This window comes from Nymphalis io, chromosome 18, assembly GCF_905147045.1.
Source record: "Nymphalis io chromosome 18, ilAglIoxx1.1, whole genome shotgun sequence".
Taxonomy (NCBI): domain Eukaryota; kingdom Metazoa; phylum Arthropoda; class Insecta; order Lepidoptera; family Nymphalidae; genus Nymphalis; species Nymphalis io.
The window spans coordinates 8,072,902-8,096,527 of NC_065905.1; the positions used below are offsets into that span (position 1 = coordinate 8,072,902).

Consider the following 23,626-nt stretch of genomic DNA (forward strand, 5'->3'; position numbering starts at 1 on the left):
ATGTATTTAAATAAAGTATTTATTTTAAAAAAAAAACACTTATTCTTCATAAAAAGGCCAACATCGATGTTGTCCTTATGTATAAAAAGAAGAACAATATTTTGTGACACTATTTCGTTTTTAATTTGCATTAATTTTAAATAATAACTTTTATATAATATTTTATAACAATTATATTATATCAAAATAATGCCAAATAATATGTAGCTTATTCCTGTATTGCCAGTAACAAATATGTCTTCCATTTATATTTCATTATCATAGAATGCTATGATTTACAGTTGCTTTTAGTACAACTAAAACTGAATATTACAGTGAAAAAGACTATTAAAGTTTAACGTTGACTTTTTTCTGTACAAATTCTATTGAAATGAACTATAAATGAAGCTTATATTTGTATTATAAACTTTATATAGAAACTAGTTAAATGTTGCCAAGTGTATATATGCTACTTTGTAAATAGCGGTGCGGAATCTTCGTTAGTCGTTACACGAAATAAAAGTATGAAAAAGAAAAGTTTTTTTTTATAACTAAATTGACGCTTCTTGGGAATTGACAATTAAAATTCATTGAAATGAGCTGTATGTGTCCAATCAGGGAAATTACCAATATCTGGCCAAATAGCTTTGGACCAAACACAAACAGTGAATAAATTGGTCAATATTGCTACTATTGATGGTCCAATTCCAGCAATCATCTGGAACGATATTAAATTAATACATAACAGCTATACGTTAGTATATACATAGTCCGATGGGACAGCAATAGTCTGGCGCAGGCTTAACTGCTTCTTTGCGTCACGGTAGCTTGCGAAAGCGATCCCGTGGCGCTCTTCGTTAAGACGGAAAGGGTACCGCTAGTTTTATAGTGTTCCGATGTTCGGGGCGCACTCGGCGCTTTGGACACCGGTGAACCCCTGTTCCCCCCCCCCCCCAATGTTCCCGTGGGGGAAACGCGCAACGCGTTTTTCCAGCGTTAAAAAAAAGGCTTGACTGCTTCTAGTAAATAGATAGGTACCATTTTTCGCGGTGGTATATTCACATATGCTGCTACCATCGCATTAGAGGGTGTGCCGGTTATAAGGTGGAAGGGTAACGACGTAGATAGTGTAGCGCATATCATAAGATAGAGCGGGTTCACTTTTGTTTTAACACTCTGTAAAAAGATTATTTTTTTATTATGAGATGAGTTACTCTTAAGCTTTTTGAATGTGTACATAAGTATTGTTCTCTTATAATATTTTATACATTTTGTTTTATAAGTAAATAGCTTATAATTCTATAAATACGTCTGTACTTTGATTTTCGATAAAAAAAAAATTGGTATCTGTATCGTAATGTAAAAAAAAGTAGCGACAAAAGCTATGCGAACTTGCCTAATATTTTTTTTAAAACGACTAATGAGTCTCGTCACAGTGCCACCGGCAATTGACAACCATTTGAGAATAAAATTAATTAACTCTTGCGTTAATAAAATTTATTATTTAAGTCCTATTAATATTTGCTAAAAACAGCTGACATTTTAGATTTTTACGAGAATTCGCAGACTGCATTAATTTTAAAAATGCCTATTTGCTGTGTAAGCTTGCGGTTTTGGGCGATAGAACGTACAAAGATTCTCATCCTATTTATATTCAGTTTAAAATATTCAGTACGAGAAAATAGCAATTAATTCTATTTGGCAGAAATTAAGTTTTCTCCTCTATGTTGTCTTTTTCGCAACAGACCTGACAAGTTCGATTGTTTTGAACAAGGATGCTTAGATGGTTAGCATCAAGTGTAACGTTTATATATGTTACGTTTCTACATGACTGAGTTGCTTTAGCGATTTAAATTGGGGCAATATTTCTCACCACTCTTGCAATATGTATCAACAAACAGTAAATGACTGACGCGTTACTCCCAAACTCTGTCATGAATTTGCAGAATACGACGATTGCAAGCGCCATAACCGGCACTGGAAGGTTTGTAAATAACAAGAGAAACTTCTCGAATTCATCTGTCATTTTGGACTCCCTCATTGCTTCAAATATGATATTGCTGCTTCCTTTGAAACACGGAAAATATGTTGAATATATAGTTTATTTTATTAAGAAAATATTATCTATATCATTGAAGTTGGATATAATGCAAAATAATTCTGAACAACATAACATAAAACATTTGAATCTCGGCATCTGTATCATTATAAACTAAGCACTAAATAGCTGAAGGTAAAATAAACAATTTCTTAATCGCACCAATAACAAACAGCACGCTCCATTCCATATTATCTGTGACCAAGGACCAAGTGAGACAGCCGTTGCTAGGGGACGTGGGTGTTGGCTCCGAGTTTTCTTAAATCACACAAACTATTACTAATCTACGTAATAATAATAATCTTTATTGATGTATTTCCTTTATTATCGATACAAACAGACTTAATGTTTCCTTAAATCCGTAATGTTTTATTTTATCAATGAGATCAAATAGTAATTTTTATATTAGGAAACGTGAATTAATGTAAATTTATGTTACCTAATTATATTAATTGGAAAACTTAATAAGTTTACTCTCAAAGAATCATGGCTAACGATAAGATAAAAAAATGTCACCTAAGTTAGATAGAATTGATATTCTTATGTCTTTGTATTTACATATATTTCATACTGTAGGCTTTTTAATATAAAAATTAAATGCTTGTTTATTGTTAGATTATTTTTAATTACATTTAAGTTTATTTACCTTTACTCTTAAAGAACTTAAGGCAGTCTAAGTTAACTGGCATGATAAATAATATCAATACACTTATTAAAGATGGCGTTGAAGAGTTTAAGACACTAAAACAAGATATATAAAATATTAATGGTATTAGAGGTGGAGGATGGAGGAGAAGCCTTAGCCCAGCAGTGGGACATTTACAGCTTGTTATTTACTTTACGTACAAAAACCTTGCCAGTTATTTTATACGTTGCTAACTTCATACTATGTACTATTTGATTATATTAATTATAAGCAAAAATACTACCTTATAAAAATGTATATAAATTTGTACTTACTTAAAGGTATAATAATGTTTTCTATCATATGTTGAACTTATGATCAATTGAAATAATGCAGTTAAGATAACTATTGCTCCAACGACCTGAAAATGTCAATAAAAGCAAACAATTTTATTATTTTTTATTAATAAATTATATAAATATATCAACAAAATATTCTTCAAACAAAAGTGCATATTTAGATGAAGTAAAGACTTTTTTTAGTTCTATTAATAAAGATCACATGTTTGTAAAATTAGTCAGAAAATAATTGTTTTAAAAAATTTTTTTTCTTTTCTTTGACGCCGTTTTTTATGTTAGACAGGAGGAGGGGCAACTTCAAATCATATTGATGTCTTAATTATATAAATATTACTTAAATTTACTTTTACCCCTTCGTGAAATTTAATTTTGCCTAATTGTTGATATTTTGTTTTCAATAATATGGTTATATACTGCTCTTCATCACCAGTCAGAGTTGTTTGAAGAGCTGTATAGTTCTGCACCCTAAAAACGGTGTGAATAATTTTAAAATAGATAGGTATTGCTTAAAAATTAGATAACACAATATTTTCTTTTAATCTGTATAAGAGAACAAAGGTTATAAAGTACCTTAGCATTCCCAAAAAATAGAAATTCAACCACAAATACAGGAACATCTCCATGATTAAAACACCAGGCAGAGTAAGAAGCATCAGTTGTGGTCCTTCTATTGCTGGACTTTGAGGGAAGATCCTGAAATATAAAATTACAGAATAAATTTTTTTTAAAGTCAGACATCAGAATTTTACAATAAAAAACTTAAATCTACTATTGAATCCTTGCTGAAAATGGTAAGAATATAATATTACATAGGTACCGTTTTATCGAACTAACTTTGTAACATTTGATTCTTTTATCGAGTGATTGTGTTATATAAATCGTAAAACCAAAATCGTGAGCCCCTTGTGTTTGTTACACAATTACACACTTCAAAACTTTTTTTCTGCTATTTAAACGAGCAAGTTAAATGTCAATATTGACTGAAACTTACAATTCACAATAATTCTTGAAAATTCTATTTGTTTCACTTCCGATAATAGTAGACATTCCACCTGGAAATCATCATAATTAAAATATATATGTGTCAATGTTTTTAAATGGTATAACTATAATACATCAGAAATACAAATACGTGATTAAAAGATTTTATTTACTTAAATCTTTTCTTTGATGTAGTTTTTCAGCATTAGGGTTTTCTTATCCTTTATAAATAGGCGACATTTTCGCATATTATAATATTTAAATCAACAACGCTTTTAAATACAGTAAATTTCAATGTTTTAAAGCATAATATATTTACCAATAGTAGATGAATATGCAATCCCAAGGAAATAAAATATCGTAAAATCGGTTGGTCTTGGAGAACTGAAAATATCAAAACTTTTATGTAAATATTCCATTTTTTTATATGTTATATACATGCTTGTTAATAACTAACTTTTTATCCTTGCGATTATAATTATGCAAAACTCCCTCTACTTCAAATACATCCAATATACCCATCTGTAAAACAATATCAAACAATATCAAACGTACACTTAAGCTACTTGTAGAATTAAAATTAAAATATCTCACAAGTTATCGGGTGTTTAAATTGGATAATTATATACCATAATTAATTATAGAGTTCAAACACAAAAACATTACAAGCACATAATAATTACTTGCAGAATTGGCGCAATGGTGCTGTCGATTTGTCGATTTGTGAATTGGGGCAAGATAAAAACTTAAAAAAATGTCTTATATTTCTAAAATCAGACATTAGTATACTTAAATTTTTATTAAAAAAAAATGGAGTCTAAATTGCTTTAATCTTATTCAGTAGAATCTTAAGCAAAACTGTTAACACATAAAATAGCAAATAAAAAATGAATAAATAAAGAGAATAGGTGATGTTTTATTCCGGAAAGTATCAATAGGTTATTTACGAACTTGTTCCAGCTCCTTTAAAATAGATTTCACTAACGGCATCATAAGGCCACAGGCTATCGAGTTCGTACACCACATCGACAGCACCATTGTGCTAAGGAACAGGACGAAACTCAATCTGAAATCATGCTTCAAGTCTAAATTTACTTGTACCTCCAAGTCTTTATTCTTTATACTTTCTCGTTGGTCTCGTCACTTTATTTTTTTTTTCATTTATTTATAACAACAAAATATTAATATTTATCTTTATACTTGGCTTGTCAGCTTATTTGGTTACGAAAAAGCAAAAGTAACGTGTAAATGTTAAACCAATGATTCTTGTTTGGCTTAATGCTTACATCTTAATTTATTAAACGTAGTGCTTCACTGCGGATACACCCCAAAACGGCCATAAAACCCCTCTTTTATAATGTTGACTTCAATTGAATACAGTTAAATAATATATAAGAGTATGTAGTTAACAATATTTTTCTTTAGAAACGTTGATTACCTATAATGAGAACAACCAAACAGCAGAAGTATTTTAATGGCAATTCTTCTATGTACAAGGCTATGTTCAATAGCGAGGATGATCAGCATCACACCAAAACAGTCCAAGACTGAGTTTCGTATGATTATCTGTAGGTATATTTGATAATAAATACACAAATTATTAATAATCGATTATGTATAAGTTAAAAGTATTGAGTAAGAGAAATATATAATTTTTTCTAGTATATATATTCATTTTTATATCGGAAATAGAAGTAAAACTACAAGAAAAGAGAAAAGTGAGAACATTAAACACCTATCTAAACGCTGATTTGATCCTGAAAACGTCCTAAGTGGATTTGAGTCCAAATAAATATGAGTTTAAGCAGTTACTCGTTAGCATTACTTTTCAATTACCTCTTCTATATTATAGTTATGTATTGTTACTACTATACCGAGATAGCCTAGTGGTTAGAACGCGTGAATCTTAACCGATGATCGTGGGTGCAAACCCGGGAAAGCACCACTGAATTTTCATATGCTTAATTTGTGTTTATAATTCATCTGGTGCTTGACGGTGAAGGAAAACATCGTGAGGAAACCTGCATGTGTCAAATTTCACGGAAATTCTGTCACATGTGTATTCCACCAACCCGCATTGGAGCAGCGTGTTAGAATAAGCTCCAAACCTTTTCCTCAAAAAAAGGAGAGGAAGCCTTAGCCCAGCAGTGGGACATTCACAGGCTGTTACTTTACTGTTACTACTATTTGTTATAGATTTGTTTATCTATTAAGTCGACGAGTCGACATAGACCCTACTCACATTTAGTCAAAGGGCTGTCAATCGAATATATTAAGATGAACCTATTGATAGTTTATTACTTTTTACTGATTTAACATATCCTAACAATGTAATCCTAATATAAACCAGTTTTATTAATAAGTTTTATAATTCAATCAATATGCTTCCAACGGCATATTTTGCCTTTTCCTCCATTCCGTTTCAAAATATTGATTCGTTTCCTTAGATAGTTAAAAACTCTAATAAAAAATAGTTGGATCAATATATATTTTAAAGTACACGGCAATAAAGTCGTAATGTTGTCAAGAGAAATATTCGACGGCCAGATCGTAACGCCCACGCTCTCTGCCTTGAAAGTTACCGACGGGCCCTTACAGGAGAATCGATTTGTTGATCCGTAAAATCATAGATCATAGGCCAGTTAGCCAGCTTAAAATAAAACCTTCGAATAAATAAAATCATACTGCATCGATTAGTTTTCTGTCAAAAGCACCAGTAGTCGTCAAAAATGCGATGGGAATTAATGAAATAATGCCTGGATGAAGCACATTTCCAATCCAGAAAATTCCACAGACGAGAAAAATATAAAAACTCGGGTATGCCTAAAATCAATTTAATAGACTTTAATACTATAATACATATTTATGATTAATAACTTAATAATAATATAATTTTATTACTTACATTATTATTACCAATTAATGCAATTGGTACAAAGGATAGACAAGTTATTAAAAATATAATTGTATTCGAATATAATTTCAAAAATCTTAAAATGTGATTTTTATTAGTATTTATAACAAGATTGCCTTGTCTGGAATAAATACCCACAAATGAATTTATTTTTTTATAATTCTTAAATAAACTTTAAACAATATTAAACTTACGAAACACTTGAATCCATTATTATCACAAATATGTTTATAATTCAATAACAAAAATATTTATTTCAAGTTTGATTAGTACAATAATCTAGTCTACTGTGACTAAAGGTATTAAAACATAATTGAAACTAATTTACATTTCATTAAATTCAATTCAAAAAACAATTTTAAATTAAATTTATTATTTCGAAATGGAAACATATTTGCTTTAGTTTTCAGGTACAATTAAACATTTAATACTCAAATTAGGTAATTTGTTTTATATTTTTAGGGATAACTTAGTTTAAGGGCCAAATTAAGGAAAAGGAAAAATTGGGTTCTAGCAACACTATTCACCGCAATCGCCGATCAATGACTTCAACAATGGTAAACGAAATAGTAGTTGTCATTTTCAAATTTCAAACCTCAGTTGTCAAATAAACAGTGAAAAGGTTGGATGTGTCGCCCGGTTCGAAATATCGCGTAAATTATATTGACGAATAAATTAATCAAATAAGAAATGCCAGTTGAATTAGAATATGACTATGACGCAGCAGTGGCTTCTTTGGATATATTTTCACAAGCTGATTTCGATCATATAAAAGAATGGACGCAAAAATTAGACAAATCAAAATATGTACCAAAGGATCTTTCAGATAAACAATTGCTGCTATTTTATAACGCTTGTTATGGAGACGTGGAGAAAATTAAGACGTGTATAGAAAAATATTACCACCTCCGGAAAAATACGCCGGAAATATTTGACAACAGAATTATAAATTCAGACGATCTAAAGCCGTCTGTAGAGGCATTGTAAGTACATATATTATTTTATGTTACTGCTATTGTCAAATAAATCGCAAATATGTGCAATGATATAATTATAATATTAAAAATCTAAATCTATATCATAATGATTAATTAGATTATATTGCCTGCTTCATCGAGTATTAAAAATTAAAACACAATAGATAAAATAAATCACTTACCAACTTTATTATAGTAGAATTAAAAAAAAAATGTTTTACTTTTCGCATATATGATTTGGAATTGAAAGCGACATTAAATGTAATTTTATGTTTATGTTTTGCTTATAAATTATTTTACAAGTCACTGCATTTATTGTTTCATTATTACAATAACCAGTATTAAAATAAACCTAGTATATAAATATTTGAATTGGACTCTGGGCAATAATATATAAGGTTTTGTTTTATATATTATTTTTTGTTGATTTTTTTAAAACATTTGTTTATTTTATTAAATAACTATTAATCTTAGGTCTTGATTATGACATTAACATTTGTACTTTGTTTTCTCACACGAAACATGAATATTAAAATTTTCTAATTACCAAATATATTTTTAATTATGTACAGACATTTTTATGAAATACAAAATTAAAATAAAAAGAACAAAATACACATTACAAATTTAAAGCAAAAACTAAATTGTCCTGTGGCATTGTACCCAAGACGCTGATTATTGTTGATTTTTTATTATCATTTTGAATTAGAAGTTGCTTTAAATGTATATAACTGAAATAACAAATGATTACTCAAAAGTGCCATAAAATAAAGTATTATAATTTTATGGCATTTATAAATAACGAAGTCAAAGTAATTCTTGTGCAGCCTTCTGAATTACATTGTTGGACTTATTCGCAAAGACCGACCTAATGAGAATCATTGTGTCATTAGTAGACATTTGAATCTAGAAAGACTGACTTGATTACATGATGCAGAAAATTACAATGACAAATTAAAAAGGCAAAGCTTCAGTTAGAATTCACCTTTGACTTTGACTCTCTTCAAGCAAACTCCTATTTTATTTAAATAGTCAACTCTTAAATCTAAAGGTATAATCAATTTCGTAATTAAAAATTTCTTATTTCATTTTTAAATGTAAAATCTATGACTTATTTTTTATGCTGTATTATTATCATTGTAAGTCTTTAGTCTTGTTTATCTATTAATTTACTTAATACATATTAATTATTAGAGGCATATATCCTATTATATATATATATCGCATTCACAGTACACCACAAGGGTAATCAAAGATATTAAGATGAAACTATAGATGTGACTATACATATACCTAACAATGGCATAAAATAATACATATAAAATATTAGTTTCTGCCTGTGTATGAGGAAAAGAGGGGTAGGTAGGTAGGTATTAGTATTCCATGTCATAGTTCTGTGAGGATGACATTGTGTACACAAAATGTCATGATGATTGATGGAGTGAAAGCACTACAAAGAAATTGACAAACTACTAATGAGTTTGTCAATTTCTTTGTAAATATCTTTTTATAGTAAAATATAATAAACTTCTGTAAAATTGCTGATTCCTGATACATACAAACAAAATCTTTTAATTGTCAGTAATGTAAAATTTACAAACAAATACTTAATAAATAGCCTTGGTTAGTTCATTGGAAAAATAACGGTTTTAATATTCAATCATGTTAATCGTTTGAACGGATTCAAAGAAATTGAATTAATTAAATGACAAATATCGATGTCAACTTTATATTATTTATTTATTAATATTCGTCAACAGTACTTAATTGTTTAAAAAATATTTAGTTACAAAACTAATTAGGGGAAGATTAGATTTTAATTGTTATACTTTCGCCATTTTGTTCCAAATTCGGAAACTCGTTTTAAATAAAATTATAAATTATTAATGATCATGGGCTTTGCAGTAGACAATAATCCTACATAGTTCGGCTGGTTCTTTTAGTTTTTAACATTAATTGCGTAAATGTTAAATTATTATTACGGTGAATGAACGTTACCTTGATTGTTTCGTGCTTATGTGCTTATGGCAGATTTGGATAGCTGCCGACCTAGTCTACAGCAACAATTACAGTTACTCTGTAAAATTTGAAATGTGGAAACGAAAAATACCGAAGAAACTTAGATTCATTTTATAACAAACATCTTTGTGATTATATATGAAAATCATCGCACTTCAACTTCAATACGTTTTACACGGCAATTTGATTTTTTTTTTCAATGTCAACATCTATAAGACAAATGTAGACATTACAAATCACAATAAGAATAAGCTGTCGTGTGCTTAGATGATTACGTTATAAGGAATTGGTATTGTTTTTGCTAAATACTTATATGTGTTTGAAAAGATGTGGTCAGCGTCGACAACGGTTTTTTTTATAACAGAATAACAATCCAGTTAAACGACTCTTAGTTTATAGTTATTAAATTTGATTTTGTTTAAAAAAAATTAAAGGCCATATCAAAGTGAAGATTGGATTGTAAATTGATTAATTCGGAACTAGAATTTAGCTTTCAATCGGATATTTTTTATAAATAATAAAAAAATATGTCCTCACTACCACTGCTGATCAGAAACATTGTTTCTTTGCAAATCAATACACAGCTTTCACTATGGACTTGTATATATATATGTCGCAGGCGGTCGAAATAGCCGTTTAATGGTACCCCTTTCATTGAACAATGCCATTCATCCACGCGTCTAAATGTCGATTAGCCGACTGGCTGAACACAACGTTGAACAGGAGGTATATTATCATAAAAAATAAATGTAACATATTACATATATATTTGGCTTGCTGTAGAAAAAAAAACCTGTCATGTATCAAGAAAAATAGGCATCTACACCGCTTTTTATTTAGCAAGCCCCGAAATTATGCCTAGGTTAACAATGGAACAGTCTAGCCCCGACCAACCGACGCCTCTCCCCAAAAAATAATACAATTTTACTCTAACAGCTAATTGTGGGGCTTCAAATTCAATGTGTAGGGGCCTTGGATAATTAAATCAGGGCCTGTATTTGGCCCTGCGGATTTGTACATATACCTGTTATGTAGTTTTACTCACGATATTTCCTCCACCGATGAGCGCGTAATTAATAGTTAGCATAAATTAAACTTGAAAATTAAGTGTTCGGGCAATGGTCATGGCTTTGATTCTCGTGCTCTATGCGTTGGTTTATTCTTAAACATTTACTGCCTTTATAAATGCTTAGCGGATGTTAAGTTAAAAAATGCCCTGTCTTCTTCTTTCAAATGTTAAATCAATAATGTCAGAAAGGGTGACATTTGTCTTCGACTACAGAGACCATTAGCTATTATGGCTGTTAATAATAAATTATTATAAGATTATTTTAATTTAGTAACATATTTAGTATATAGTCGCCTCATTGATATAGTGGTTAGTTAGGCTTTAGATACCTATGGGGTTTTTCCTCGAAGAAATTCTCAGAAGTTGATAGTATTACACCGCTCCGTCTTAGTTCAGTGAGTGTTTCATCAAATAATGGTCTCTCTTTCTGTCATTACTGACTTGATATTCGTAAGAAGAGGACAACCTTCTTTAACCAAACTTGCACAGCACTGCACGACATTTATAGGTACATCTGTTGAAATTAAAGCTAATTGGCGTATAAACAGCAGAGTGATAATTTGTGTATATTAATAAAATAAAAGGATATAACTACTTTATAAACTCTGCTATAAGTACACATAATTTTACATACGAACTTTTGTACTAAAATTAACGTAATATTGGTGTGCGTGGATTTTTTTTGTATTGGTCTGTAATCTCCGATGGAAAATAAGATAAATCATATCATCAAGATTAACCTTAGAACCGAAACAAACAAAAATCTTTAATTGAATCAATTCTTAGCCTCGTGTACATGGCGTTGAACCGCAATACGGTTTACACAATAAAACCGCGTCGCAGCGGCACGCTAGTACCGCGAGGATAAGAAACATATGCATAACGCATTGAATAAGACACGAAATACAATAGGACAAAATAATTGTAACGTGTATAACTTTGGACGTCTGTTTTTAGTGCCAACGTAAACGTGTGTATATGTGTGTTTGTCTGTGGCATCGAAGTTCCCAAACGAATAGACTGATTTTGATGTGTTTTGTTCCGTTTTAAAATTGATGTGATCGAGATGGTTTATATATATAAAATATAAAGATTTATTCAGGCGTTCATTTCCTACTTGACAAAAGGTTCTTATCAGTTTTTACAAGTCCGATTGATTTGAAATTGTGGTCCCCCGACGCGATGAGGCTTGTATTAAAATATTACTAAGTATTTATAATTAAATTAAACGGCTAAAACACATCTATATTTTTACTTTTCATTGTCTTAAATTTAGTATATAATAATAATAATTAAAATTATTATCTATTAATAATTGTATGCGTCTCAATGTTACTCAACTGAAAAATAACGGTGTTACTTATGTACTTTAAATAATAGCGAGAGAATTGTAACAAATGTAGAAGACTATATTAATTGCATCCTGTTTCTATCCACTGGGAAGACAAGGATGAATTACATGTTATATTTTAAGTGTTCCGATATTATATAGAAAGATGTTTTCAGAAGATCTTAGAATGCTTAAGCAACATGAGGTAAAATGTCGTATTTATAGTATAGCATATTCAGTGGCAGAAGAGACATTCCATACGGCTTGCCATTCTGCCACACTTCTTGATTAATATATCTTATTTATAATACAAAATTATTCCACTTTATATCCATTTACTGGTGGTAGGGCTTTGTGCAAGCTCGTCTGGGTAGATACCACACACTCATCAGATATTCTACTGCAAAACAGCAGTACTTGGTAAAGTTGTGTTCCGGTCTGAAGGGTGAGTGAGCCTTGTGCCTGTACATTTATGTAATTACACTGATTACAGGCACAAGGGACATAACATCTTAGTTCCCAAGGTCGGTGGCCCATTGGCGATGTAAGCGATGGTTGGCATTTTTTACAACGCCAATGTCTATGGCCGTTGGTGACCACTTACCATCAGGTGGCCCATATGCTCGTACGTACATATTCTATATAAAAAAAATACGATAAAAATATTGTTATAGTTTATTCGCTTTACTAATAAGATAATAATATGATAAAGGTCAAAGTTGTCGATATATGTATTCCTGCTGCCATTGGCATAGGCCGTATATTATATAATACTTATACAATATACCAACACAAAATTGGTGGGTCAGTGCCAGAGTAACGAGTCTGCGGCGACATGTACACGAAGCTTTAAATCACAAGTCTTGGCAGTTAATTGTATTAAAGGTAGGCTTGTTTATAAATTTATAAATAGTAATTTATCTTTTAATTTGTGGCGGATTACATACAAATAACTTCGCGAAGACTGAAACTAGGACGGCCTTGGTTTGAGAATGTACTCTTAGTTTTCTGAATAAGCAAACCTTAAAACATTTCCGTTATTCATTTAATATTTATTATTTATCAATATACTGCTGAAATACATATTAAATTTTTATACGTTTTATTTTTATTACTTTGGCCTTACTAATATTATAAATGTGAAAGTGAGTTTGTTTGCTTGTTACGTTGCCATGTTAAGACATGACTACTCAATCATCAAGAAATTTTACATAAGAACAAGTTGTCTGGGCTACAGAAAAGGAAATAGGATACCTGACTTCTCATTAGCGGGCGAAGACGCGCGGAAACTATTGTATATTAATTGTAATCGATATCCGTCGTCATTTTCTCATTACTAAACTATAATTTACAAACAATACGATACGAAGCTATTTAATTATGTATTATGTATAATAATTATTTATAAAATATGTTGTGCTTCAACAACACCAAGTGTTTAAAACATTTGTATATTCATTCATTTCTCTACATTTATGGTATTAAATTTTTCCTCAGCTAATGTCACTATAGTTTCATATTCTTTGTTATTTTTTTGCGACATAATTTTTCACTTTTTCTCATATATAATTTTAGAAGTATTTAGTAAGAATATAATAATAAACTAATTGACATTTCTAAAGCTACTTTACGAGATTTCGATACGAGAATACGAGTAACGTACATACTAGCTAGCGCAAACCGGTTTATTTCGGTTTTCGTCACTTTGTATTACACTAATACAAATACATACAAAACGTCTCCGATCTGATACATCTGTTAAACGCCAAGTTAATGTGCTGCAGCGCTGTCTAGCAGCGAGCTAAAATTAAGTGTTCAAATAATGTCGAAGTATATTAATCACAAACATATAAACAAATAACAAAAACAGCAATACTTGATATTGTTGTGTTCCGGTTTGAAGGGTGAGTGAGCCAGTGTAATTACAGGCACAAGGGACATAAAATCTTAGTTCCCAAGGTTGGTGGCGCATTGGATATGTAAGCGATGGTTGACATTTCTTACAATGCCAATGTCTAAGAGCGTTAGTGACCACTTACCATCAGGTGGCCCATATGCTCGTCCGCCTTCCTTTTCTATAAAAAAAAAAAATACCTATTTTTATATATAATATTCCGAATTATAAATATATTTTCAAGCTATATTACCCACCATTTAATGTGTCCGTGTTCCTATTCACCTTCCACCTCCCTATCAGTGTAATACTTCTTCTTGTATTCCATTGTGAAGCCGGTCCAGATCAATAACAATTATAATGATCTGGCTAATATGTTTAAAAATATTTTTTTATTATATCCCTTAGTTTTTTAACCATTTCCTCTTTTGCCCCAAATTTTTTCTTTCCTAACCCTTGGTTCGGATATAACCAAAGTATCAGCAATATGTTTTAATCAATACCCCTAATTTTTACACATTTGACCTTATTTTTGTTTTTTTTTTTTGTGTACAATTTAACTGTCAACAATTTAGTTATCCAAGTAAAAAGGTCATATTACAAAACTTGCTGCCCGTCTCGAATGCGTTCGCAAAATTCAAACAAAACTTGCGTTCGGGTAGAATTAATACAAAGCTACCCATTTCCCAAGTTGTACAATTTTCAAAATAACCATCTTATGCTTACGTCATAAAATGAAGCTATGTTCTAAATTGCAGCTTTCTAGACGCAGTTTTTGCTGTGCGTTGATTGTGATTATTTTATCGATATTTGTTAATAATTTACTTCGTGAATCAGTCCAAGGTAAATGTCGATTCAAAGGAAACATGAGCGTCTCAGAAATAATACAGAGCGATGTTCCTGCCCCACAATAAAGCTGCGTGACAAATTAATCTCTTAATCCTTATGCTTAGTAGCTATACAATTGCATTTTTAGTATTGGTCACTTAGTATAAACATATTTTGTACAATATAAGCATTGTTTACAAATACATATGTATATATATGCAGTGCTTATTTTGCATTGTCAAATCCACGCCTACTGAAATCTAACTTCTGTGTTTGTACGTTTCGCAAATATTTATTTACCAACAATTTTTGTTGACAACTTAAGTCTATACTTGTATTGCATCGTACCTTATCAATTAGTTTTCTCTCAAAGTTACATTTTAAATTATATCATGGGTGAAACTGGTAAACGAATTTTGGCTATGGTTGCCATTCTTAAGGACCAGCCAAGTGCGCATGGCACGTTATAGTGCAAAAGTATGCCCAATGTCCATTGCCAATGCCCAAAAAAAAATTGCCCTCTCTCTTCCCACGTCGGATGTATCATTTCAACGGATTATGAAAGTAAGATAAAGTGCATATATGCTTGCAACCACACATTCGTGCACTCTAATATGTCTCGAATAGTTGGCTATAAGTCTCTCTTTGCAAAAAAAGGAAAAAGATAGAAAGATAGCTATATTACAAACGAATGTAGTTTTAAAGTTACCCTCAGAGGCTGTATCTGTCAAACATACATACATACATACATATAGTTCGATTTGATTTTTAATGTAATTTTAAGATGAACGTGTGTGTTTGTGTGTGACATTGGTTTTGATTGCGTGGAATATCTTACTAAATAAACGTACTAATAAAAACGAGTCATAATTATTCATATGTAGATGAACGGAACGTGTTTATTGGGATGTGATTTAATAACTATTTTATTTTCATCTAAGTAATCAAGAATACTTAAAACTTTGGAGTCCATGACCTGTTGACATTTACATAGAAGGATTTATAGGCATTAATGTAATTATCATATATAAAAGGCATTAAACTAATTTGCTTAACATTAAATAAATGACGAGTAATAAATACAATGGAGTTATGTCCACAAAGCGTGTGTGTGACATTTAATGCTTTGTGTAAGCACAGCACATAACCGAAATTCTCCGTCAGCAGATAAATAACCAAATTACAAATTTTTATTTTTGTAGCTACATATTAAATGTAATTTTTAATCATTTCTCAACTCGACATTTCGTTGTTGGACAAATCATTCATGTTAATGATAATTCGTTCTGAATTCGTATCTAAGATCTCGTCTCCACTCTGAAATAACATTTCATCTTCAAAATAGTAGACAAACATTTATCTATAGTTATGACATTAAAATTTTTCTTAGTTTAGTCAGTATAGCATTTATGTTTATCGTTACCGTTTTACGTGAAGTAAATTTTCACTATCCCAATATATTTTGCTATGGACTAATTAGTAAAATAATAATAAATAAAATGAAACTTCTAACGTAACTTCGCGAGAGTTCGCACTTAGTAGCTAACGCAAACTGGTTTATTTTGGTTTAATCACTGTGTGTATTACACTAATATAAACGCAAAAACGTCTCCAAGCTTATTTATCTGAAATAGCTTGTTAACCACGAGCTGACAATGGGTGGTATATCACTAAGTAAAACTTATAGAAATATGTTTTTAACAAGCTTTATAGTAAGATCTTTGATGCGTATGCCTGATTTGTTAATTTTAATAGTTACAAATAAGATACATATAAGCAAATTACATGATAAATAAATTAAATGAAGCTATTTAAAATAACTACGTCTGGTATTTATGCCCGGTTTACATTATTCCAGTCCAGCGATCTAGTCCAGTACTGAATCCAATCCATTCATTCATTCCAGTGCCGGTTTACTTTTTTCCAGTAAGCAATCCAGTACTGGACTAGATCGCTGGACTGGAATAATGTAAACCGGGCATTATGTCTTGTCTGGAATGTGGAGATTAATATAATAATTAATTAATCAATATAATAACTGTATGTGTAAATATATATATTTAATGTCATTCCTACTTCCATATAAAATGAGCACTTTTACATCGCTTTGCATTGATGTATATGATACAGGTAAAATATTCTGTTAAATTTACTAAACCTAAATTCGTATTAAATTACTTATATAATTCTATTTGTCCGAATATTTGTCATATTATTGGGTAGGAGTGCAATGACCTCAGAATTTTGTAGTTTTTTTTTTTTTTGTAACAGATAAATAATTGCTCAATTACTTGACTGATTTATTAATGCATAGATAAAGCAACTTAAGTTAATAACATAATAAAATAATAACTTAATAAATGAGGGAAATATATATTTCAAGTTATAATTGGTCAAACACTAACTTTTATCTAAAATAAACGAAACAAAAGTGAAACAAATTAATCTTATCGTTCGTATCAATGTTAACAACTTAAAAAAAGTTATAAAAATATTAAAATAAAATTTAAGCAACGAATTGTACAACAAAGTGAACGTGACTGGGCTCCGACAGGTGTGAAACATTGGAATTGATGATTATAAAAGTATTTATTTAATGGAAACCAATATATAAATAGAAATGGCCTAGTGGTTAGAACGCGCCAATCTTAACCGATGAAAGTGGGTTCAAACCCGGGCAAACACCACTGATATTTCATTAGCTTAATTTGTGTATATAATTCATCTCGTGCTTGACGATGAAGGAAAACATCGTGAGGAAACCTGCATGTGTCTAATTTCGCCGAAATTATGACAAATGTGTATTCCACCAACCCCCATTGGAGCAGCGTGGTAGAATAAGCTCCAAACTTTCTCCTCACGAAAGGAGGGGAGGCCTTAGCCCAGCAGCTTTAGCTATTTTAAATATAAATATGGAAGTGGTGTAAGTTCCGAGGTACTCACGAGAATTTATGAGTAAACATATGAGCTTTCAGTCTCAGTTAGCCCCTTCCGTGCATCAATCTCACGCACACATCAATGCACGTACAATAATCTTACGCTGACATCATCTGACACTCGAAGTCTCGGTTAGCCCCTAACGTGTAGCGAGCGCTAAGATTACCCATCAAAAACGTGTTTCGAGTGAGTCAAAATGGTGGTGCTATTACATACATATCACATATGCTATAACATTATATAAACTAATCGTTGAATAACCCCTCATCGCATTCAACAGAAATTTCAAAACAATTATATGATTGATGTGATTTAAAAATTTATTAAATTTAAATGAAACTCGTTTGACACGTTAAGACTTGAAATTTATTAGTCTCTTAACGTGTTCTTGGAAGTTAATGGGTAGTCTAACATCTCTGAGATTCAAATATCTAACTTGTAGTAGTTTAAACGGATACAAAAAATAAATTTACATTATAGCATTCTTATATCGTAAAAAAACTTTTGTAACTCATTTATTAGATTTTTTTATATATTTTAATATAGAACGGCAAAATAGACGGGCAAATGAGTTGGCTAATTTTAAGGACTTACCACCATAAACATAGGTTTTCTTATGTTAATCTATCCGTTTACCGACAATGCTCCGCTATCCATAATACCTGAGGTTTGATGACCTTGTAATATCGTGTTCTGCGGTGAGCTTTGAGTTTGTTCTAACAGAATAGTTCACTGCTCTACATATAATCCGGCCAATTTAGATTGACTGTATTGATCCTATTTTCGTATACTACATGTGATATTGTGTAATATTCGTAATTAAATTTAAAGGTTTATTGTATGGCAACACACATTGCTGTCCGTCGATAGACAAAAATATCTTAAATTGAAATTTGGGCAATTTTACATTAGCACTAGTTTTACATACATAGTAAATTTTGTATCAAGAATGGAAACGACAACAAAATCTTAACGACTGGCTGTTTAAAATTATAATATACTTTATTAAACTGTGATTAATACAGATTATGTATAGGTACAACGGATTGTGAATATATGGCATGAATTATCTTAATAAACACAAACTTACCGTGTAAGGGGGGGGGGGTGGTCTAGACAGATAAATAAAGGGCTTTCGACAATTAGCAACGCGATTTCGAACTACGAATCGTCTAAAATATTCAATTCTAATCGTTAATCGTTGTTCAATCGCTATGTGATTTTTAAAAGACTTGCTTATTTGCTAACCATATATTATTTGTCCCTTTCATATGTTAGGAATCGCCTTTATCTATTTTGTTGAGTTTTATGTATTTATCCTTTATTACCGGTAAGGAATGAGCTAATTATGTGACCATTGGATTGAACAGAGTGAAGTCTACACTGACATTTTATCATTAATTTTAAACTGGATAAAGAATTTGGAAATAACGTTGATTTATTACAGAGAGTTCGCTGTGCTGCCAGAGCAGTCATGTGCTGGTTACGATTTGATATATCACCGCCTGCACTACACGGAACCTTCCAAGTATCACTTTGAGCCTGGATGTAAACTTCTCTTCATGACAGTCGGTAAGAACCTTTGATCTTATACGTTTTAATAATTATCTTGTATTTTAGAAACCAATGCAGTTTGAAAAATCATTAAATGTTGTATTAAATTCATTGTACTGGAGTTTTTTGAAACCAAAAAATATAAATCGGTTGAATAGTTAGACGTGAGTGCGTAACAAACGTACAAATAAACAAAATCACTCGCATTTACAACATAATTAGGCAGGATTATTACAAGCTTTCAGCTTAAGCGGTTTTCAATGCATCGATAAATAGGTTTTTCTTAAATCTTCAAAAGCTGATTAGAGACAATATTAAATTATTCATCAACATTAATAAACATAGAACTGGTAATTTAATAAAAGATAATACATTATTATAATTATGTTTTTCCTCTTTAAAAAGATTATTTTAATAATAATCGGTTAGAGAATAAAAATAGTTAAACATTGAAAAAAATCTATAGTATTTTTTTTAATTCTCAAGGCTCTGTGATACGAAATAAGCACAAGGCGATCGACTTTTGTGAATGTTGTTGACCGTTAAAATTTTTACTTGATGAGGTAAAAAGGCTCGAAGTCGATTAATTTGTCAATTTGTTAATTAAATGAAAAATAAAACCTCTAAAATAAACGTACTATAAATGTAGGTTAGTAAATAGTAAATTAATCTCTCGGAATATATTCTATTATGGTGAACACTACCAAAACACACAAATTTGGTATTAATAAAAAAATATATATAAATTACTAAAAATGTATTGTATTTCTAAGTATAAATCTTGTAATGAAAAACTATTACTTATCAATATTTTTACGACGTATAAAGCATAAATAAATTTTTTAAAGGCGATAAATATGTCTATATATGTATATACTGGGGCATTCCTACTTGACAAACTGACTTTATCGCAATTAGATCGAAAAGTAATCGTTGCTGTTTAACCGTTTTCCTATTCTACTAACACAACGTCGAAGTTGGATCGGAATATAATCGGGAACGTATAATATATAACCGTTATAAAATGGTAGAATTCGCTAATTAATGTAACGCAGTACCTTAATTAGCCTTGAGAAACCATTGAAAATCAATGTTGTTGTTTACCGTCCAACGTTTTATCCGAGTATAGGTCAGCTTTATCGATTTCAGATTTTATTGTTATTATTATGAATTTATGATCCTTGGTGCAATTTAATGGTTTCCTACGCAAATGCCTTAAAACTATACCGACTGCATTGTTGGTTGGTTGGATTAGTTGAACTCAGGTCAATCCCCAGGTCGGGCTAAAAGAAAGTCATGATTGTTAGGATTTTTCTGTCATTAAATTCGCCGTAGCCTGGAGTTTGGAAATTGACAATGCTTACGCCCTCGGAAGACACAGCATGCGCAGAGCTCCAGCAAGGTAGACCGAAGATATAAAGGTCACGGGAAGCCGTTAGATGAGGGTAGTGCAAGTCCAGCCATCGTGGAAGTCCTTGAGGGAGGCCTTTGTCCAGCAGTGAACGTTATCCAGCTGATATGAGGATGATACTCTCGGAACGCAATTAAAGCTGTTATTCCTGCGTTGCTGTTAATTTTTGGTCGTGATAGATTTTCCATCCAATCGGATTGTGAAAGTGAAAGAATAGAGGATACACCTGTTTGAAAAAATTTAAACTACCATTCGAAAAGGTATCGCTTACAATTCGGAAAAGAAAATATCCTGACCTGAAAAGAACCAGAAAGAAAGAAAGAAACTCAGATATAGAATAAATATATTTGTTAAATAAAGCTTTATATTAATTCTATAAATTATAATTTTATTATAATGGTAAATAAATTATTTAAAAATTGTTGCAAATCATTCGTCTTGAAATACGTGTGCATTGTTTCGATGTGCCAATAACAGACAATGGCTTTTGTGACAAACGTTGTAATACAATGTTGGACAGATGTCATTGAAATTAAAATCTGCTTAAAATTAAAATATTCAATGCATTGATAAATGTCGAAAGTTTGAGTTTTTTTAAGGGCGATTTTTGAAACTTATTCTAATCTGACGCGTGTCTGGTATTGCGTGTGTGTGTTTTCACAATAACGTAATATGTGCGAAAAATAAACGACTTCGAGGTCGTTTGACGTCATCTTACAAGTACGGTCAACAATCATATGTCGGTATAAATATGTTTTATGGTTTTGTTTTATGATGTCCTCAAATTTCCACAAAATAATAATCCTAAGTTAAAAGACGATAAGAATATAAAAATATTTTTTAAGCAGCAGTTAGGTTAAAGGTTAGCTCAGTGGAGTTATTAGATTAGCAAGAATAAACTCTTGACTGCCTCGTATATAATGCCTCTGATCCCAAGGTTCTAGGTTGAAAGTTATTTGGTTTTTCTGTTGAAGTTTCTAAATAGCAGCCTTGGGTCCGAAAGTTGGAAGTGTGTCTCGGAAAGCACGTAAAGCCGTTGGTCCTGCGCCTGAACTATTTTCGGCAATGTCGGATTGCAGTCCCATCGGATTATGAGAAAGAGTATAGAGTGCATCTGTGTTTGTGCACACACGTGCCCTATAAAATGTCCTTCGCAGTTTGCTAATCTCTTGAAATTGCCGCCGTGGCCGAAGTAAAGTCTCAACCGCAGAATACGATCGTGAAATGACAAAAACTGTTATGAGACAACTGACACATCAATATATCCATATATATCACCGTAAGCTGGTTTTCAACATTTCTCGAGTGAGATACGCAATTAGTTCTTCCAGAAAGCTTAAATTTGGAATTTTTAAAAAATAAAACTTTTATTTTATAACGTAACCTGCGTAATCCGTAAAGATTTTTTTTAGTTTCAACTTTAAAAAAAAGTGTTTGTTCTTTACGCGAACTTAGGACGAGTAGCTTAGTCATAATATAAAGCCGAAATGGCTTCGTGGATCTTAGCTGACGATTGTGGGTTCAGAGCGACGATAACAAACACAGTGCGTTTCTTATTTACAAATGTTAAGTTTGTGGTTATACATATCCTTCTTGGTGGAAGGGAAGGGAATATATTTATTACTTAAGCCGCAGTTGAAGGTGATCATGATTGAGTCATGTGATAACTAATTATATTATGTGATAACTAATTATAAACAAGACATTTGTCGTAAAATAACGTAGCACACAAATCATTATTTTTGGCTGTTGCAAGGACTTTTTGTAAAGAATTTTTAGAAGGAGTTGGATAATAAAAAATTGATTTATCATATATAATTATATCTTCGTGAGACTTGGTGTTTCTTGCATTTGGTGTATTTTATCTGTAATTTGGATTGACGTTACTTTAAGATGAGGTATTAAGCGATATCGCTAATCTCTTATTTGATATTATACGGTTAAATAAAAATTAAATCGTGTGTTTAAACATACAGTATTATATTGTAACTGCCTCGTTGGTCTAGTGGCTTGATGTAAGGCCGCAAACCCGGAGGTCCTGGGCTCAATTCCCAGGTCGGGCCAATAAATTTTTTTGGGTTTTTCTGTCAGAAAATTCTCAGTAGCAGCATGGAGTCTGGAAGTTGGAAGTATGTTCACTCCCGTGCCTCAGAAAGCAAGTAAAGCCGTTGATCCTGCGCCCGAACTCTATCCGGTCGTGTCGGATTGCCGTCCCATCGGATTATGAGAGTGAGGGAATAGAGAGTTCACCTGTGTTTGCGCACACACTTGTGCACTAAATGTCTCCTGCGTAGTTGGCTAATCTCTCTTGAAATTGGCCGCCGTGGCCGAAATTATTATTATTATATTGTAGATATCAAACGATAAATTATATTTTCAAGGATTGTGTTTGATCGAAAGAATAAAAAAAAAATTGTAATCATTAGAGGATATTTACATTATTGTATACTATATTCGTGAAATGACGTGACGTCACAAACTTGTCTCGATTGTAAAATCAATAGCTTTATCCTCCAATTATTATGATAATTTGGTATCAAGGATAATTGTAATGGTTTCTGTTAGAAAAAATTATTTAAATTTATTTTTATAATTACTTTATTTTCTTTTTTTTGCAAAAGTCTATCTTTTTTGTTTTTGGCCAGGATTTT

At 31.1% G+C, this 23,626-nt stretch overlaps 2 protein-coding genes across 6 annotated transcripts in view; one reads left to right on the forward strand and one right to left on the reverse strand.

Annotated features, from left to right (window-relative positions):
* Positions 1–354: 354 nt before the first annotated feature.
* LOC126775399 (protein I'm not dead yet-like) lies at positions 355–7,011 on the reverse strand. 4 transcript variants are annotated; one of them, XM_050497287.1, is made up of 15 exons: positions 6,948–7,011; positions 6,728–6,865; positions 5,481–5,608; positions 4,994–5,108; positions 4,500–4,564; positions 4,362–4,426; positions 4,053–4,113; positions 3,632–3,754; positions 3,412–3,526; positions 3,038–3,123; positions 2,724–2,818; positions 2,240–2,335; positions 1,853–2,046; positions 1,018–1,155; positions 355–697 (listed from the first exon to the last, which is right to left on the reverse strand). In XM_050497287.1, the coding sequence occupies exons 3-15, from the start codon at positions 5,567–5,569 to the stop codon at positions 560–562; spliced, it is 1,380 nt and encodes a 459-aa protein (XP_050353244.1). In that variant the 5' UTR covers positions 5,570–5,608; positions 6,728–6,865; positions 6,948–7,011; the 3' UTR covers positions 355–559. The 4 variants fall into 4 exon arrangements, with proteins under 4 accessions (XP_050353244.1, XP_050353242.1, XP_050353245.1 ...); XM_050497285.1 differs by lacking the exon at positions 6,948–7,011 and having other exon boundaries at positions 6,706–6,744; XM_050497289.1 differs by lacking the exon at positions 6,948–7,011 and having other exon boundaries at positions 563–697; positions 1,893–2,046; positions 6,706–6,744.
* A 556-nt stretch (positions 7,012–7,567) lies between these two features.
* The window catches only part of LOC126775695 (alpha-tocopherol transfer protein-like), a 33,359-nt gene continuing 17,300 nt past the window's right edge, over positions 7,568–23,626 (forward strand). For both annotated transcript variants that reach the window (XM_050497758.1, XM_050497759.1), the window contains exons 1-2: positions 7,568–7,939; positions 19,458–19,582. In XM_050497758.1, coding sequence (XP_050353715.1) covers positions 7,647–7,939; positions 19,458–19,582 — 418 coding nt within the window. In that variant the 5' untranslated portion in view covers positions 7,568–7,646. The remainder of the gene's footprint in view (positions 7,940–19,457; positions 19,583–23,626) is intronic.

What these genes read in the sequence shown, in the direction of transcription:
- LOC126775399 (XM_050497285.1), bottom strand. Translation starts at nt 6,732, where the DNA reads ATGCAGTATGATTTTATTTATTCGAAG. An exon ending in TTTGGTTGTTCTCATTATAG is followed by an intron (nt 5,109 to 5,480) that starts GTAATCAACGTT and finishes GCATGATTTCAG; the next exon opens with ATTGAGTTTCGTCCTGTTCC. An exon ending in ATATACCACCGCGAAAAATG is followed by an intron (nt 698 to 1,017) that starts GTACCTATCTAT and finishes ATATCGTTCCAG; the next exon opens with ATGATTGCTGGAATTGGACC.